Below are 18,162 nucleotides of genomic sequence, written 5' to 3' on the forward strand. Positions count from 1 at the left end.
CCACTTTTCTTTGAAACTAAACAAGTTTTTTGGCATGGCGTGACGCATTTTTTTGGTACTTCTCTCAGAAAAGTTATTATTATAGCTTGTACTTTTTTTTATAGGTTCATTTATTCAGATTAGTAGTGAATAATGAGGATTGTAAGCATATAAACTGTTTTCGACGCAAGAATTTTGAAAATATTCGCTTTGTTACATAGATGGCGGGCCGGCAGCCGTGAACTCATATCGCTCAAGGTCGCTGGCATTTAGTGTCGCCTTAAGAAAAAATTAAAAGAGCACTTCCTTAACGTCTCCACGTAAGCCTTAATATTAATTAGTATTTATGTATTTTATTTATACTAGTAGTATAGAGTATAGTTTAGTTTAGTTGTTATATGTATACAGGTAAGATTTTACTATGTTTTTTAGGAATACTATGAATTATTAACATGTGTATGTGTGCATATGTGTGCATTAGTAATAGTGTAGATAACTTACAAATTAGGTATAGTTTAATTTATTATAGATGCACGATATTATACCTAATATAGTCTAAGAGCGTAAACTCGCCAACAAACTGTTGCAACAGTTTGGCGAGATGTAAAATTTAAGTACCAACTGTGCATACTTTTATAATTAAATACATTAAAAAAAAAAGTAGTTCAAAATTTAAACCACAAAGAAGGGAGAGATATCTACTTACTCACGTAACTTCAAATGGATTTCGTGAAAACTGGTATACATAATATGTAGGTATACCTTGAATCCTGGGATTATTCCCCTTGTGTAGTTATCCATTGTGCACACAGGGTGCACTACAGTTTGATGACATCAAGCGATTGACAAGTACGAAGTGGCTGTAGGCAGGAAAATAGCCTGGAAACATGTTTCGTGGGGCAAACCATTCTATATACCTAGTGTGAAATAATTAATATAGATTTACTTAATACGAGAAAATTACAGACGAGCGTATGGGTCACCTTCTGTTAAGTGATCACCGCATCCTGCTACACCATAGGAATCATAGGAGCTTTTGGAAAAACTACTTTGTATCGTCGTGAACACACCATGAAAGGATGGATGCTCATTCCAAAGTTTGGTTGTACGTGGCAGTGAGGTCTTTGAAAACCGCACTGTAGAGGAATGCCACAGTCTGCACTAACAGTTTAGGTCATTTTTTAACAGAATGAATCCTCCCTTTGACACTATTTTCTATTGAACACACTAAAATATGAATAATTAGATATATTAAAAACCTGGTGTTCGTTTTCATCCGGTGTTCAGTTACAAATAGGATGTCTACTTTTTCTTTTTCTAAAAATAGTTCTTTTGTTTACGTTTCGCTGAGAAAACCATGAATATTCTGATGTACTATTTCCATATATGTCGGTTTTTCTTATTGTCTTACATTTTCGTTGAAATTATGCACATTTACTTGAACAAGAGGTATTGCTGTGGTTATATTGACTGCTTTTTTGACCAACTTGGCTGTATGCTACTGTATTTATGTTGAAAGGGTCAAATATGTTTGCTGAGAAGTCTAACACAGAGAGCTCTCTGTGTTAGACTTCTGGTTTCCCTATGTTTTAAGCAGTTCTGTATTGCATGTAATTAAATGGTTCATACTGATAATGGGGATCCCCACCAGACCAAAGACCAATTCAAATTCAAATTCAAATATTTTAATTCAAAATAGGATGTGAAATCACTTATTGAAAGTCAAAAAACTAGTGCATACGTGGCCGGAAGAAACAGTGTAGGAGATTATAGCACACAGCCATGGGGAACTGCAAAACTTAACTTCAATTAATCAATAAATTAAAATAATTTATAAACACCAAAACAGGCCGAGATGAATATTATTAGTCCAAGATGACGAAGAAGCGGATAAATGTTTAATCTCATTATAATAATTAACACATCTACGGCGAGTCTAATCAGCTCCATTCAAGTTATGTCAGGAAATCAATCCAGTTATCAAAATGAAACTGAGATAATACATTCAGTTAAACTAAAACATCACTTCAAGCTAAACGAAAACGTTTACTTACATTAAGTTTATTTTTATATCTATCTTCAATCGAACTTATTGAAAATTTATTTGTTCATCTTGATACGTTCAGTGAAAGTTAAGCCTGTCTAGTAAGTATGTAATTAATATTCAATACACTTATTGTGAATTAGGAAAACGGAACCATAAAATGCTCAAACTGTTGCAACTCCAGAAAAATCACAGGGGTTATGGGTGTAAATACGTGGTGTTTAAAGGTTAGGTATATCGGAAACGGAGAAAGTGTGTCGTTCTAAAGTAGGTATAGTTTTAGGTATTCTTTTGAATAAAATGTTTCTAACATTTGTTTAAAACTGAATAGGATAGAAATATATTTATTTACCATAGCTAGTGACATGATTTCGTAAAGGGTTCATCATCATACATCAGATAACATGGGATTAAGAACTGATAACAAACTCCCAGTCCATCTTTTAAATCATAATATATCTAACTAGCTGACCCGGTAAACGTTGTTTTGCCATATAAATTATTTTTAGAGTTATACCGTTTCTTGGACATAGCAACATTACTTTATTTTTTAAAATAAAAGAATTTTTCTAAAATAAACGTAGCCTAAGTTACTTCTTATTACATCAGCTGTCATCAATGGCTGGACTGATTTTGTCGAGTCTTTTATTGGCAGGTAGCTGATGTTGTAAGGGGTAACTAAGGCTACGTTTATTTTAGAAATTTAGAAAAATAAAGTAATGTTGAAACGTCCAAGAAACGGTCTAACTCTAAAAATAATTTATATGGCAAAACAACGTTTGCCGGGTCAGCTAGTCAACAATATTATATAAATTTAGAAAAATAAAGTTATGTTGAAATGCCCAAGAAACGCTCTAAATCAAAAAATAATTTATATTTGCAACGTTTGCCGGGTTAGCTAGTCAACAATATTATATAAATTAAATATATTATGTTAAAGTTCAGTACTCTATGTAGCCATTATCTTTTGTAAACACGATAACATAGAATTTACTCGATAACAAATCACAAACAACTTTAAACTATCAGCATTATAAAATACTTTTACTAAAATTAATTAAAAACTTGTATAATATTATGCAGAATTCTTAAAATAACGATTATCTTATTAATTTAAGAAATATGTTTATTGGGAGTGTCTTAAAATACAGTCATCTCATACCGGCCGTCTCATAGGCTCAGCTGAGCCAAGAAACACAAAGTATGTATCCCTACTAATTTTGTTTGTTACGCTTTCACGCCTAAACCACTGAAACGATTTTTATGAAATTTAGTACAGAGATAGACTAGAACATGCAAAAGGACATAGGCTACATTTTATCATGAAGAAGTTTGTAGGGGTTCAAACGGTGGAAGTTTGTTTGTATGGAAGTTCGTCATTATCGAAGTTGCCACCATGAAACTTTGTATATAGGTACTTGATAAGAAATTTATAAATATTTGTTCTAGCGTTTTTGAAATATGAAATAACTGATGAATGTAAAAAAATCGAACGCTAAAAAGTATCTTACAGGAGCAGGTTACGTTAAGAAAAAAATATTTTTCACAAACTTTATGTGGCGAGTATCAAACTAGCAAAATTTTAATGTTTTAGCAAAGTATGGAAAAACAAAATAAAGTATTTTATAAAAATGTTTTAAAATAAACAAATTATAGTTAGCCGCAGCTGTTTGTGTGTGTATTTTTTGCAAAGTACCTATTATTAAAAAATAAAATTTGATGCCCAATTGAATTGGAATTGCTACAATTCCATTCCACATTTTTTTTAATGTTATGGAAAATAAACTGTCCGTCCATCTAGCACCAATTCTTACATAGAATGAAGTGCAGTCTCTTTAGAAACAACAAAAGTCGAACATGGAGCTAATCTGTTACTTTTTTGAAGTTATAGGCTACTTCTTTAGGCGCGTTATGAAAAAATTATGAGAGTGAATAACAGGGTGAAGTTGGTGCCGAAAATTTTCTGACGTTTGCGACATTCGTTATTTTTTTTGGTTTCTTCGTCCATTATTAGGACAGGCAAAGGGTTCAAGCCCATACAGCCGTTATTTAATAAGTAATTGTCAAAGCCATCTTTGCAAGATTTTTACCAATAATGTTCTTTCTACAAACGTAGAATAGCAGGAGGAATAAATAATTTTAAGGATTTTTGCTTTGTAACACCAAAGAAGTATGACTTCTTGCGTGCATACAAAAGTAGGTACACACACTTTAGTTAATCCCACGCACATTGGTACGATATATAAATTAAACCGTCAATGAGAGGGAAATTTCCCATTACGTTTTTTCGCTACGTAAGTTTCCTACGCCATTTCGTGCTACTTACTGTAAGCTGCGTAAAAGAACTTAATTGCTTTGTGATTATTATTGTTAGTCTAATTTACTTAAAATGTGTTTACTTGTTTGTAAAGTTACGCAGGCTTACTTGTAATACAAGGCTAGTTCACTCATTCTGAGCTTTGTCTTGATTTATTGTTTAAAGTATACATACATACCAATAAAGAATACGAATATTTTTTTAAATAACTTAAACCGAAAACGGTTTTATTCCAGTAAAAATTGGGATAAGTAGAAAAGCTACTACTACTACTTCACAACCACGCAAAGCTCTATTTATAAAAGATATCCACATCTTCTTATAGCTTTTTGTTTTTTTTCAGGTGCTGAAAGAAGAGAAAATGTACCTAAATAAGTTAATTCATCATGGCATGCGATTTCGTGCATTTTTTCAGTCGGACAGGATTAGATGTCTCAATCATTTCACAAACATTGAAACGGTAGACACTGCATTTTCGGTGCACGATGCCTACCAAGATACCACCAAACCACCTCTGGTAGTATTACATGCGTTAATGGGATCAAAATACCACTGGGAAAGTATGAGCATGGCTATCAACAAAGCAACTGGTAGGAAAGTAATAGCAGTTGATGCTCGTAACCATGGTGACAGTCCACACTCACCAGAGATCACTTATATCCATATGGCACACGACTTGAAAAGACTAATGGAGAAACTAGAAATACCAAGAGTATCAGTTCTTGGACACAGTATGGGTGGTCGAACAGCAATGGCGTTTTCCCTTCTCTTTGTAAGTTTTCGAGGTTTATATGTTTTTTTAATTTTTAATATTTACATATACGCCCTGTTCAGGGTTCTTGAAAAGCCCCAAAAAATCTAAGCGGCACTACAACTGCGCTTCTCACCTTGAGACGTAAGATGTTAAGTCTCATTTGCCCAGTAATTTCACTAGCTACGGCGCCCTTCGGACCGAAACACAGTAATGCTTACACGTTACTGCTTCACGGCAGAAATAGGCGTTGTGGTAACCATTACCTCGTCGGCGTCCCGTACAAAGGACTGGTACTACTGGTAAAATTATTACCCACATGAAAATAAAACTATTATTACGGGGAAGTGTACCTAGAATACTGGCAGCAATTTCGTATTGGATAGCTTAGCTAATCCGTTGACCAAATAGCTGCTAGCGTCTGGGTTTCCAGTATCCACCCAATACCGACACCGATTGGCACAAAGGTGTAAATCACTGAGACCGACATTTGCGACGTTAACTGACTTTGGCAGTAGAAGCAGCAGCCCCAGCCCCAACTGAAGTAACTTGGACATGAGAAGGAGCCAGGGTGTCGGCGCAAGTCGCGTCCCACACCAGCGCCTTTCCCCGTGCCCTAACCACTAGGGTCATTCCATCAGGAGGTTTGCCATAGCGGCGGTTAATACTATATGGTTCTGAAATAGCTGGTATATTAAGAGCGGCAAACGCCCTGTGGATGATCATTAATGCTTTAGTGAAGATTAATTCGGCTTGCCGATTTTGGGCAGGAAAGCCCGCGACGCCCATGAGCCATTTTCTTATATAGGTTATAATGTAGGATAAGACAAGGTTTGTTAGTAGTATTAAAGTTGTGCAGTTAACGTCTGGATACTTCTATTGCACCGAAGCCTTACGTCAAAACGTATAAAGGATGCCATGACTGGCATATAACGTGTTTCGCAAAATACTCTTTGCCATGCAAGCCTCTTTGTGGAGCATATGCCGTCTGGAGTATGACGATATGGTTTACGGATGTTCAGGCATACTCACATAATATGAAAGACCAAAAACTCTTGACCACTGATATTCATATCGTGGACTTTCGTTATTGAGTTGTGTGTGGATGAAAAGTTTTTAATAATTTTATTTTTTATTTAACTTACAAATTTTCCAGATTATAGGTACTGGCTAGATTATAGGTACCACAACGGCGCCTATTTCTGCCGTGAATCAGTAGGTATTGTGTAAACATTATGGTGTTTCAGTCTAGCAAGAATTCTGAGTGGCACTGCATTGTTGTAGTTGGGCAGGACGTATCAATTACCATCAGCTGAACGTCTTGCTCAACTCGTCTGCAAAAAAACCTGCATATGCAAGTCCGTGGATTTTTCTGACACCCTTTTGCATAGATTTTTACCCTTATACACTATAATCAGACTATAATTTAATCTCATGTTTTCAGCCGGAGCTGGTATCAAGTCTTGCTGTTGTCGAAGTGACACCAATTAAAACTCCACTTTCTTTGCCCTTCATACATAGCCTTCTCGACGCTATGGCTTCGATATCGTTTGAATCTAGTGTCTTAACGTCAGATGCGAGAGAACTGGCAAACGAAAGATTAAAAACAGTTACACCGAACGAAAAGATAAGAAACTATTTAATATTGAACTTGATTAATTCGCATACGAGTACACAAACCTGGAAAGTTAATATTCCGGCTTTGAGGAAGAATTTCGAGGAGCATTTGTATAAGTTTCCTACGAGTTTGTTAAGACTCCAGTATAGTGGTCCCATGACGTTTATTGCTGGAGCACTTTCGAATCATGTTGAGTAAGTTTTTTGTAACTATCAATATCTTATTTTTTACATTTTTACGTCAAGCCAATGTTGTGTAAATCGAGTATTTTGGAAGTCAATTTGTTTATCTCTTAGGCAATGTCCACATTCAAAGATTAACGGCGAATGGAAGGTCTGCTTCACTCGCCTCGCCACACTCTTTCTTTTTTCCTTCGTAGCTATCTTTCGGTGTCGCTCGTTATATGTGGACCAAGCTGATGAGGAACTGAGGCAACATTGTACATCAATAATTCATAGTATTTTTTTTATGAGAAAGAGTAATGAAATGAGAAAGGCGTTAAGCCCAACGCAGCACCGCTCAGGGTCCTCGGTTGCCCTTTGTCCACTAAGATCCATTGAAAAGATCCATTGATGGATCTTTTTCCATTTTTATGTCCACTTTGATCCATTTATCAAGCCTGTTGTACATAGTGGATTTTTAAGCACAAATGAGTGTCAAATAATCCATTGCACATGTTAGGGTGGTGATATACAAAACTCAAATAAACTATATTACTACAATCTATCAGAACCTTGCACCATTAGAAGAAAATCTAGGAAATTGCATTTTTCCGATTCTAGCGTTCTTATTGGTGATAATACCCGTGTTACATTATTTTTTGTAATATAATGTAATTTTTTATGTTACCATTGTAAAATTTCAATTTGTAAAATCTTTTTATTTCAAACACATTTTTCTATTTGGAATATAAACGTCTGAAACGCAAAAAACGTTATTTTGTTGCAGCAAGGCCTCCAAAAATCAATTATGGCTTTATATTTAATTGTAAATCTGTCCATGATTTCACGAGTTTGTGGAGACAGATTCTTTCAAAAGTAGAAATGGTACCGTCAGACGCCGTAGGGTAGAACAACTTCTCGTGACCACAAGATTCCTAATTCCTGTGACAACTTCATTGCGAAATCGCTTTCTTCTCTCTAATACTATTATAAATATGCTCCACGAGATGTGTGTCATACAAGTTAGTGCATGAGCCAAATGAAGAAGGCTAAAAGTTTGTTATACCACATTCGTTTGGACAATCGAATCGTCCAAAATTGTCTGCAGCTCAGAGTAATGGTCACTTAAAATTGTTCGTTGCATGAAATCTTGGACAATTGGACTGAATAGAAATGAGCCTCCGTATCATTGCCTGATTAGATGTAGTAGATGATGTAGAAATTGTTGATATGATGCAGTTGGTCGCAGTCTAGTCAATCATAGACGTAGTGATATTGCATATTAACTGAGGGTTCCTTTTTCATTCGAGTCGTTTATATTTTCTGACAGCGTTTATTATTGTTTCATTCCAAAAGCAGGAAAAATGCTAACTTTATTCCTTTAGCTAACAAATTTTAAAACAAAGAGATGAATTCGTTTTTCTTAACAGATTATGAACCATAATATCAGAATCATTATAATAATTCAATTATAGCTAGTTATAATATGTCTTCGGAATTTCAGTTTTTTGGAGAGTATTCATACTTGTATATATATTAATTGGGTATAAACACTATACTAAAAAATATTTTTTTAATCGCTTGGTGTATTATATCCTAATAATGGATTTTTGGACACTCATTTGTGCTTAAATATCCACTATGTACAGTCTTTATTAATGGATCAAAGTGGACATAAAAATGGAAAAAGATCCATCAATGTATCTTGGTGGACAAAGGGCTCGGCTGTGACCTAAACCTCTGTCATGTTATATCAGCCGGAAGACGCCCACGGCTGGACAAAGGCCTCCTCCAAAGATCTCTACGACAATCGGTGCTGGGCTGCCCTCATCCAACGTATTCCGGCGATCTTGACCAGATCATCAGTCCATCTTGTGGGGGCCCTCCCGACACTACGTCTATGTCTTCCGATACGTAGTTGCGATTCGAGGACTTTACTGCCCTACTACTACTACTAGTTTACTTGTTTACTTTTGTAAGACGGTATGTTGCTTCTTTGTTGAAAATCTTGTAATGGCTAATGATTCCTGTCAAGCCAAAATAAATGATTATGAACTAATTATAATAACATAAGTATAATATACATTTAGCATATTATAATGTTTTTTATAAGTGTATAATTTAATACTTACAAATACGAAATTAGAACATCCCCAATGATAAGATAATTGTGAATGTAATTTTGTTTGTTACGCTTTTACGCCGGACCTACTGAATGGATTTTGATGAAATTTTATACAGCGATACACTAGAACTTGGGAAAGGACATAGGCTACATTTAATCCCGTAAAAATCCATCGTTCCCGCAAGTTTTGTGAAAAATTTAATAATAAGATGAGCTATAACTATACCAATAGTAGGTTTAGCTGGGAAAGGAATATTCCTCGAAATAAGATTCATACAATATGTTGGAAACAGGAGCGAAAACGGGAACCGGACCTAGAATAGGACATGAGATTATCTTCAAACTTTCTTATTATTTTTAAAAACCCTTTATCTATGCGGACGAAGTCGCGGGCATCAGCTAGTAATATATAATTATATGTAGTAGGGTACTCTTTATTTTCCCTATCCCTCATAAAATACGCTTTGTTGCTTATGACGACTTTTTGGTTGGGTCCCTGTGAAATCGTCTTAAACGGGTTTTACTGTGGTTAGTAAACCTGCATACTTAGCTAGACTAGTCTAGTCCCGGGTTCTAATCCCGGTAGGTGCAAACATTTATAGGATGTTTGTTGCCAAGCCATGGATGTTTATATGTATTTATGTTTGTCTTAGTAAGTATAATGTATTAAATATATCGTTGTCTTGCAACCATAGTACAGGATATGCCTAGTTTATAAGCAAGATAATTTCTGCAATAATGTGTCAATATTATTATTTTATAAGAAAAACAAAAAGTAATTCAAAGTATAATTTTATTAATTATTTTATTACAGTATAGAAGACATGCCAGAAATTAGAAAATCTTTCCCAGCAGCAGAGGTTGTTTATATAGAAGGAGGTAACCACTGGTCTCATATAGAGAAGCCAGAAATATTTGAAAAGACTGTGTGCAAATTTTTGGAAGATAATTAACAATAAAATGAAAAAACACTTAGATGGACACTTTAATGCAGACACACTTAAAAATGTACGAAAAAGATTTAACCTAGTTACAGAACTAGATATAATGTCCAATCGGCGGTCTTATTGTATGAAGTGATCCCTTTCAGACAATACAAATTGGTACGAAATACAAGAAGTTATTAAAAACAGGGATCTTGAAATTAATGACTGTATAATATCATGCTGTAAAAATCATTCATTACATTCCATACAGCTACTTAATTTAAATGTAATAAACAAATGTAAATATTATTCTTATTTCTTACTTTGTTATGTAGGAGTTAACAAACGAGCGTATGGGCACCTGAAGTTAAGTGATCACCACCGCCCACATTATCTTTCAACACCAGAGGCATCACAGGAGCGTTGCCGGATTTTAAGAAAAGTGCATGCGTTTATTTGAAGGTAGGTACTTATCGACCTGAAAACACCAAGCAAGAAAGCTCTTTCTCGTTTGGTGGTTCGTTAAAGAAAATTCCTTGAAAACCGCACTGTAATTGTAAATAACCATTTGTTTATTGCCTGTAGTCTGATCATAATCAGAGGTTATCATCCTATAGAGTAAGTAGTTATGACTTAGCTATCATGCTCGCTATTCCGTTTCCGTATTTTAGATTGAATTGTAAATTGTTTATTAGATAGAGAATGTTCGCGAGACCTGTATTATGTACCGAGAGTGTATGTACACGAACAATATATTCATCCAATGGTAACTATGCCCTGCCCGTATTGCAATGATCCTCCAAAGTTCTGAGCGGCATCACGAGGGCGGCACTGAAAATTTCGGGAAGCAAGGAAGTGACGCAACATTACTATTTAAAAATGTATTTACTGCTTTTTGAAGTATTCTCCGCGAAATTTGACACTTTTTACCATACGATGGAAACAATCATTGAAGCAACCATTCCATTCGGAAGTAGGGTCTCCAAGATGGCCGTTTTGTAGGCGTCCACAGCTTCTTCAGATGATGAAAATCTCTGACCACGCAATTTATTCTTTATTTTAGGGAAAGTATAGAAATGAATAGGGCTTAGGTCGGGGCTGTACGGCGGATGGTCTAATAAATCTTTGTTTTCGTGCTCTAAAAACTCTCTTGTTTAAACGAATTTAAAAAATGTACTCTGTCAAATCAAACATCAACGCACCCCGCGTTCATAACTTGTTTTTTTTACAAAAACACCTAAGCTAACATTTAATTTGTAATTCAAAGAACTATATTTATTTATATTACTATTATTTAATAAGTACAAAAAGGGCTTTATGGTTAATAATTTGAAGCTATAAAGTGCATTTTTAAAAATTATTTTAAGTATTTTCTATGCAAAAAAACCGCTAAAATCATGTCATTTTAGGTTTCGAAACGTAACGCACATGGTTCGAGTAAGAGAGACAAACGACTGTAGAGCGTCATCTCTTTCTCACACCGCGGACCACAGACAAATTTCTTTCGTTCATTCTTCATAAGCGATCCAAACACCATTCAGTAAAAGGCACTTCATGGTACGAATTTCAGTGATTCAGTTTATGTACGTAAACTGAACTGTATCGGAATCGCATCGCTTATTAAAAGTTGATGGTAGGCCCTCTTGACGGGGAAAATCACTGAGCTTGACACGGATCATCACTGAGCTTGACACGGATCATCACTGAGCTTGACACGTCCACGTTGAAATTCAGCAAACCAGCGATAAATTGTGGTTTTGGATGGGGCTTCATCACCAAATGCAGAAATCATCCGGTCAACACACTGTTATTGTGTTAAACCACTTCGAAAGTCATAATAATTCATCGCTCTAGAATTTTCTCGAGTCAATTCCATTTCTCAACGACTAAACAAGTTTGACAAGACCGAGAATCTTTTTTAAATAAATAAATGGTATTCGATTTTTAAAACCAAGGAGATTTCAATTAAAAAGATTTTAATATTACAGGAACAGTGGAAATATTCCATTCCCGATACTTTTAGTGCAGCCTATGTATTCATAAGTCTCGTAATTTCGCACTATTACCAAAATACAGTAATAGAACAGTATTTTAACTTCATACGCAGAATCGACGCACTCACACATACACACGATTTACACGGCCGCTAAGCAATGTTGGGAGGCAGACTATTGAGTGCCACGCTTAACGCCGCCGAGAATGGTCGATGTCACAGTTAAATAAGCTGCACCGGGGCGTCCGTGCCGACAATCTATTTGTATGTACTTACTCTAGCGCTCCGCCCAGACGTAGGTATAAATTTCAAGGAGACAGCTGACTTACGCTAATGTTCCATTACTGAGAACACTGTGACAGAAAAATGCGTCGCTGTGATTCCCAAGTTCCCTTTAAGTTCAATAAGATTAATGCACATATGATTCCTGCCGCCAAATAACAACATCGCACCACATGCGACAAACTAAAACCATCATCCTCACATGATCCCCACCATATAAATTGTGACGTGTTGAAGGTACCGCCGCCCACAAGAGGAACAGCGGCAGACCGGCGAAGTGCAAGTTCAGAAAAAAGTGAACGCAAATAAAGACTCGTTCCTATAAGCGGAGTATTATTTCCAATCCCTGACCCACTCTCGTGTCAATTGGTGTCAGAAGTGGGATTGGAAAGATGCCATTAGTGCCCAGGAACGAGAAGGGAGTGACCACGCGAGCGGGAGCAGCTGCAGTGGCAGAGGACGAATCGCAAGAAGCATCCGGCTCTGGACTCAGTGCGACCGTGTCAGCACCGCAGGCTCCTGCCGTAGATATCAGCGCGCTCATGCAGCAGATGGCCGCCATGATGCAAGAACAAGCGCGCCGACAGGAGGAGCAGCTGCGGGGCTTGCAAGAAGAACAAGCGCGCCGACAGGAGGAGCAAGCACGCCGACAGGAGGAGCAGCTGCGGGGCTTGCAAGAGGAACAAGTGCGCTGACAGGAGGAGCAAGCGCGCCGACAGGAAGAGCAAGCACTCCAACAGAAGGAGCAGCTGCGAGGTCTGCATGAAGGCCTCTCCAAGGAAATTTTATCCGTGGTGCAGAAAAACTCCGCCCGGATTGACGCTGTAGAAAAGGAGATCTGAGACACTGTGGAAAGGAAGATGGGGGAGATGGAAGCAACCATTCATCAGCTAAATAGGAAGGTCGTGTGTCAAAACTCAGGAGTCGCCTGCGGAATCACATCGACCAGAAGTTTGAAAGTACCCCTCTACGACGGCAAGTCTTCCTGGGCCGCCTTCAAGCTACAATTAGAGATGGTCAGAAGAGCAAGTAGTTGGAGTGACCAAGAAGCACACTCTGCCCTCACACTAGCACTTCGTGACGAAGCACTTTCCGTATTGGAAGCACTCGGCGCTGGGAAGGAGGAAGTAACCTACACGGACCGTCTTGACGCGTTGGAGGAACGTTATGGCGATAAACACCTTGAGCATGTGTATCGGGCGCAACTTAAGGACCGCAGTCAAAGGGCCAACGAAAATCTGCAGCAGTGGTCCGTGGAAGCTGAGAGGCTAGTGCGTAAAGCATATCAGTCACCGCCAGCTGCAATAGAAGAAATGTTGCTCCAAATGTTCATCGATGGAATACGGGGCGCCGAAGTAAGAGCAGCCGTACGATTGAGTCATTATACTAGCTTGAAGGAAGCGGTGGCACATGCGTTGGAAGTGGAAGCGGTTCGCCACGATTCTCGGGCGTTGAGACTCCGCAAAATTGTACCAGCAGATTCCAGCCGAAGGCAAGCATATAACCCAGTATGCTATGGGTGTGGGGAGCGAGGACACATTAGGAGCACTTGCCCCAGGCGTGAGAGCATAACGCAAGGTAGGAAGGATGCGGCGGTCTCAACATCACCGCTGGAGCAGCAGGAAAACTAGAAAAGGCCAGGGCAGTGGGGTGGGCGCTGGCCGCTAGAAGCAAAGCCCCAAGGATCTTCGTTAAGCAGACATGTGACAGAAACACTTTAGTTATAGAAGGAATGATAAATGGAAAATCTTGCCGTTTCACTTTGGATACGGGAGCCTCACGTACAGTTGTTAGCCAAAGAAGACTAGAGAGCATCAGAAGACGACATATGCGAGAAAATGTAAACTTAACACTCACAACAGCTACCGTCCAGCGCATACCAGTCCATGGAGCGAAGATCGTGGCCATGAAAATCGGGGATACGTTGTACTGGCAAAAAGTGGTAATCGCGGATATCATAGATGACTGCATCATTGGGTTGGATTTTCTTCGAAATCATCAGTGTACCATTTACATGAAACATGGTGTATTGAAGCATGGAGGTGAAGAAATTCCAATAAAAGGCGGAACTTTTGGGAAAGTGTTGTGCTTAAGAGACACTACTTTAAATCCGAGATCGTAGACCCTAATCCCGGTAGTCCTGCCAAGGGATGACAGAGGAAGACCTTGTAAATGCGCTGTAATAGAAAGAGAGACATCGGACACGACATAATCTCAGCCAGGACTGTTGTGGGAAACTCCCAAATAGCAATGGTTCCCGTGTTTAATCCTCATGAAGACAAGCAAATCATTAGGAAGGGAACAGTGATCGGAGCTTGTGAGGAGATAGCTTGGTTAAGAAAGTGTGAAGAAGGGAGGAAGACCGTAGCTGCAAACCAGGATGTAAACATACAGAAACTTCTGGATGGCTGTAAAGACAATCTTACCAAGCTACAGTTAATAAAAGCGAGAAATTTCTTGCTACGCTACGCCGGGATGTTCTCGAAGAACGACGGGGACATCGGAAGAACTGGTTTGGTGAAACACAAGATCGACACAGGAGACACTGTTCCGATACGGCAAAGACCAAGACGTATTCCATTTGCACGCGAACAAGAAGTGGAAGACATGATTCGGGATATGAAAGAAAATGGTGTGATAGAACCGTCCTCGAGTCCATGGTGTTTTCCAGTGGTTCTGGTGAAGAAGAAGGTTGGATCAACCAGATTTTGTGTGGACTATCGGCGTTTGAACGATGTAACTAAGAAAGACAGTTATCCATTACCAAGAATCGATGACACATTAGATTCACTTTGTGGCATGACGTGGTTCTCTACTCTGGATTTGAAAAGTGGCTACTGGCAAGTCGATCTGGACCCTAAAGACAAAGAGAAGACGGCTTTTTCAACCGGAAAAGGGTTATGACAGTTCAAAACAATGCCCTTCGGATTATTCAACGCCCCAGCTGCTTTCGAAAGATTGATGGAGCATGTGCTGGCAGGTATGTTGGGAGAAACCTGCCTTGTCTACTTGGATGACATAATGATTATGGGATGAAGTTTTGAAGATCATCATAAGAAGCTCGAAAAAGTCTTCGCAAAACTGCAGGGTGCCAACTTGAAGTTGAGTCCAAAGAAATGTTCCTTCTTTCAACGTCAGGTGAATTACTTGGGGCACGTTATCTCGGAGCAAGGCGTTGCGACGGATCCTGCCAAGATAAGTGCTGTCAAGCACTGGCCGACGCCGACAGAAAAGACACATGTGAGAGCATTTCTAGGACTATGCTCTTATTATCGACGCTTTGTGAAAGGGTTTTCCAATGTTGCTAAGCCCTTACATCGACTGACGGAGGAGAAAAGAGCCTTTTCCTGGGATGAAGAATGCGAACACGCTTTCTTAGAGTTGAAGAAAAGACTATGTGAATCACCTATCCTCGGATATCCTGACACAGAGGGAAGATTCATAGTGGATGCTGATGCTAGCAACACCGGAATTGGTGGTGTACTATCTCAGAAGAGAGGAGATCAAGAAGTTGTAATTGCATACTTTAGCAAATCTTTATCGAAGCCGGAGAGAAACTACTGTGTAACTCGTAGGGAGTTACTGGCCGTGGTAAAGACATAACAACATTTCAAAAAGTACTTGTTGGGTCGCAAATTCCTCGTAAGGACTGATCATGCCGCCCTAGAGTGGTTACTAGAATTCAAGAATCCGGAAGGACAAGTGGCCAGATGGATTGAGAAACTTCAAGAGTATGACTTTGAAATCGAACATCGAGGAGGAAAAAGCCATGGAAATCCAGATGCGTTATCTAGAAGATCTTGTCCGATGGAATGCAAACATTGCATTCGTCAGGAGGAGAAAGAGAATTGAGATTGCCAGCTGATTTACTCTCAGGTTGTCCACCGGATACTCCGAAAAGTTTAACAGAATATGTGGATGAGTTACGGAATAAGATGATTGACATCTACGAGGAAATTAGAAGAACTGGGCTTAAGGCAAGTGAACGGATGAAGACGCGCTACGATCGAAGAGCTAATGTTCCTAGTTTTGAAGAAGGAACCCTGATTTGGTTACACAATCCCATAAGGCGAAAGAGGAAGTCTCCGAAGCTTCAACCAAGTTGGGAGGGACCATACAAAGTAATCACAAGGATAAATGATGTGACTCTCAGAATCCAGCGTACCCCTCGCAGTGCCCCGAAAATCGTACATGTCGATCGGGTGGCTAAGTACTACGGAAGCAACGATGATCGGGACGATCATGTCTTGGGAGGGGGCAGTGTCGCATAGCAACGCTACGACGTATATGACGAGAGTTGTCTAACGTCATATCGTGCAGCAACGTACATTACGAGAGTTGACAAATTTCAAGACATTGATAATTTCAACAGCTCCGTCAGCAATACTCGTAGCTTTATTGGAAAAGTGTTTACTTTAGACGCTGTAGACTCGGGTACGATACACCTACCGGTGTATGGAATTTTTTGGGTTTTGTAAAGTTAGTGGAAATTTCTAGTAAGTTCAGGATCAAATCGAACTGAAAAAAAGGGATTGAAAATGTGTAAGCAGCATAAAAATAGTTAAAAGAATTTTCTAGTACAATTTAAATTTAAAGATGGAATGGGAAAATTATTTTGAAAATAGAACAGATCCGCGGGTATATAAGCCGTACGTACTAAGCGTGGCCTACGGTAGTTCTAGTTCTGACTCGAAAGTGTTAAGAAAAAGAAGAAGAAAAGAAGAAGTAGTGAAAAGTGGAAGTGTTCTAAGAAGAAGAAGACAGAAGAGACTTAGTGTTCGGTGCAGTGTGACGCGTTGAAGGTACCGGCGCCCACAAAAGGAACAGCGGCAGACCAGCGAAGTGCAAGTTCAGAAAAAAGTGAACGCAAATAAAGCCTCGTTCCTATAAGCGGAGTATTATTTCCAGTCTCTGACCCACTCTCGTGTCAATATTATGAGTCGTGTTCCTCCACAGTAAGGTTGTCAAGAATCTATTTTTCCACGCATATAAATTAAATAAAAGGCGTATATTTTCTCAAAATTGATTCCTTTAGATTTTTTTTTGATGTAATTTCTAATACCTATACTCGATACTACAACCGCTTCGGAAATAAATGGCGCTCTGAGAGAGAACAAACGGCGCAAGAAACTCTCCCAGCATTCTGTTTTTGCGCTTTTTTCTTTAAAATTGCTATTGCAATAAAAATATCATAATCTAAGTAGTCCCAGGCTGTAGTAATTATTTGTTTCAAAAGTGTTTATGGACCCCCTAAGCTTGAACTATGACAGCACTGATACGACCTATAATGTTCTATCCTAATGATAAATACCTAGGTAATGTTTCTGCTCTAGATCTAATATTCCGCTTATGAAATAGTTGCTCTAGATTTAGAGGTCAAATGTTGGCATCATTTACTGCGGGCTACTTACTGTTATAATTACGAGTACACCTGGGACGGTACTAGTATAGTGTAATAGTTATTTTGCAACTGTTGTGTAATAAGGGGTATCAAAACACGAATGTGGGTGATAATAGTATCACATGAGTGTTTTAATACCTAATTATCAACAGTTGCATACAAGACTTTATCTACACACATAATATGAATCCTCTATAAAACATTCTGAAACAGAAACCTTGTTACCATAATATCATCCAAAGGAGTGTTATTATGAAAACGCATGTTATAATTTTGTACTGACTTTCATAACAACAATCGTTTGGATGTTGTAATGGTTATTAGGACATTGGGTGTTTGAATGTTGCAAATAAGCTGTTTTAGAATCTATAATAGAGGATTTAAAGCATGGGTGTAGATAAACACTTTATCCGATTGCACTCAGTTCAGACTCTTATCTGGATCATGTGTTTATACTACGAGTAACGCCCGATTACCGAACGCACGGACGGTGAAAACCCCGCTTAAGGATACACCGGAAATTTATGAAGAACTAGCAAATTAGCTAAGTATACCTAACCATTTT

The 18,162-nt window shown here is 38.3% G+C and overlaps 1 protein-coding gene across 4 annotated transcripts; it reads left to right on the forward strand.

The window, feature by feature from the left end:
- The first annotated feature begins 281 nt into the window (after nt 1-281).
- On the forward strand, nt 282-10,230 carry LOC126967165 (protein ABHD11-like). 4 transcript variants are annotated; one of them, XM_050811655.1, is made up of 4 exons: nt 282-299; nt 4,684-5,112; nt 6,536-6,903; nt 9,810-10,230. In XM_050811655.1, the coding sequence occupies exons 2-4, from the start codon at nt 4,702-4,704 to the stop codon at nt 9,946-9,948; spliced, it is 918 nt and encodes a 305-aa protein (XP_050667612.1). In that variant the 5' UTR covers nt 282-299; nt 4,684-4,701; the 3' UTR covers nt 9,949-10,230. The 4 variants fall into 4 exon arrangements, with proteins under 4 accessions (XP_050667612.1, XP_050667587.1, XP_050667604.1 ...); XM_050811630.1 differs by lacking the exon at nt 282-299 and adding an exon at nt 1,980-2,124; XM_050811647.1 differs by lacking the exon at nt 282-299 and adding an exon at nt 2,000-2,128.
- The last annotated feature ends 7,932 nt before the right edge of the window (nt 10,231-18,162 follow it).

Source organism: Leptidea sinapis, chromosome 1, assembly GCF_905404315.1.
Source record: "Leptidea sinapis chromosome 1, ilLepSina1.1, whole genome shotgun sequence".
NCBI lineage: Eukaryota > Metazoa > Arthropoda > Insecta > Lepidoptera > Pieridae > Leptidea > Leptidea sinapis.

Excerpts from the sequence above, each read along its gene's own strand:
- LOC126967165 (XM_050811655.1), top strand. The coding sequence starts at position 4,702 with ATGTACCTAAATAAGTTAATTCATCATGGCATGCGATTTCGTGCATTT. Across the intron at positions 5,113-6,535 it reads TGGCGTTTTCCCTTCTCTTT|CCGGAGCTGGTATCAAGTCT; the intron begins GTAAGTTTTCGA and ends TCATGTTTTCAG. Across the intron at positions 6,904-9,809 it reads GCACTTTCGAATCATGTTGA|TATAGAAGACATGCCAGAAA; the intron begins GTAAGTTTTTTG and ends ATTTTATTACAG.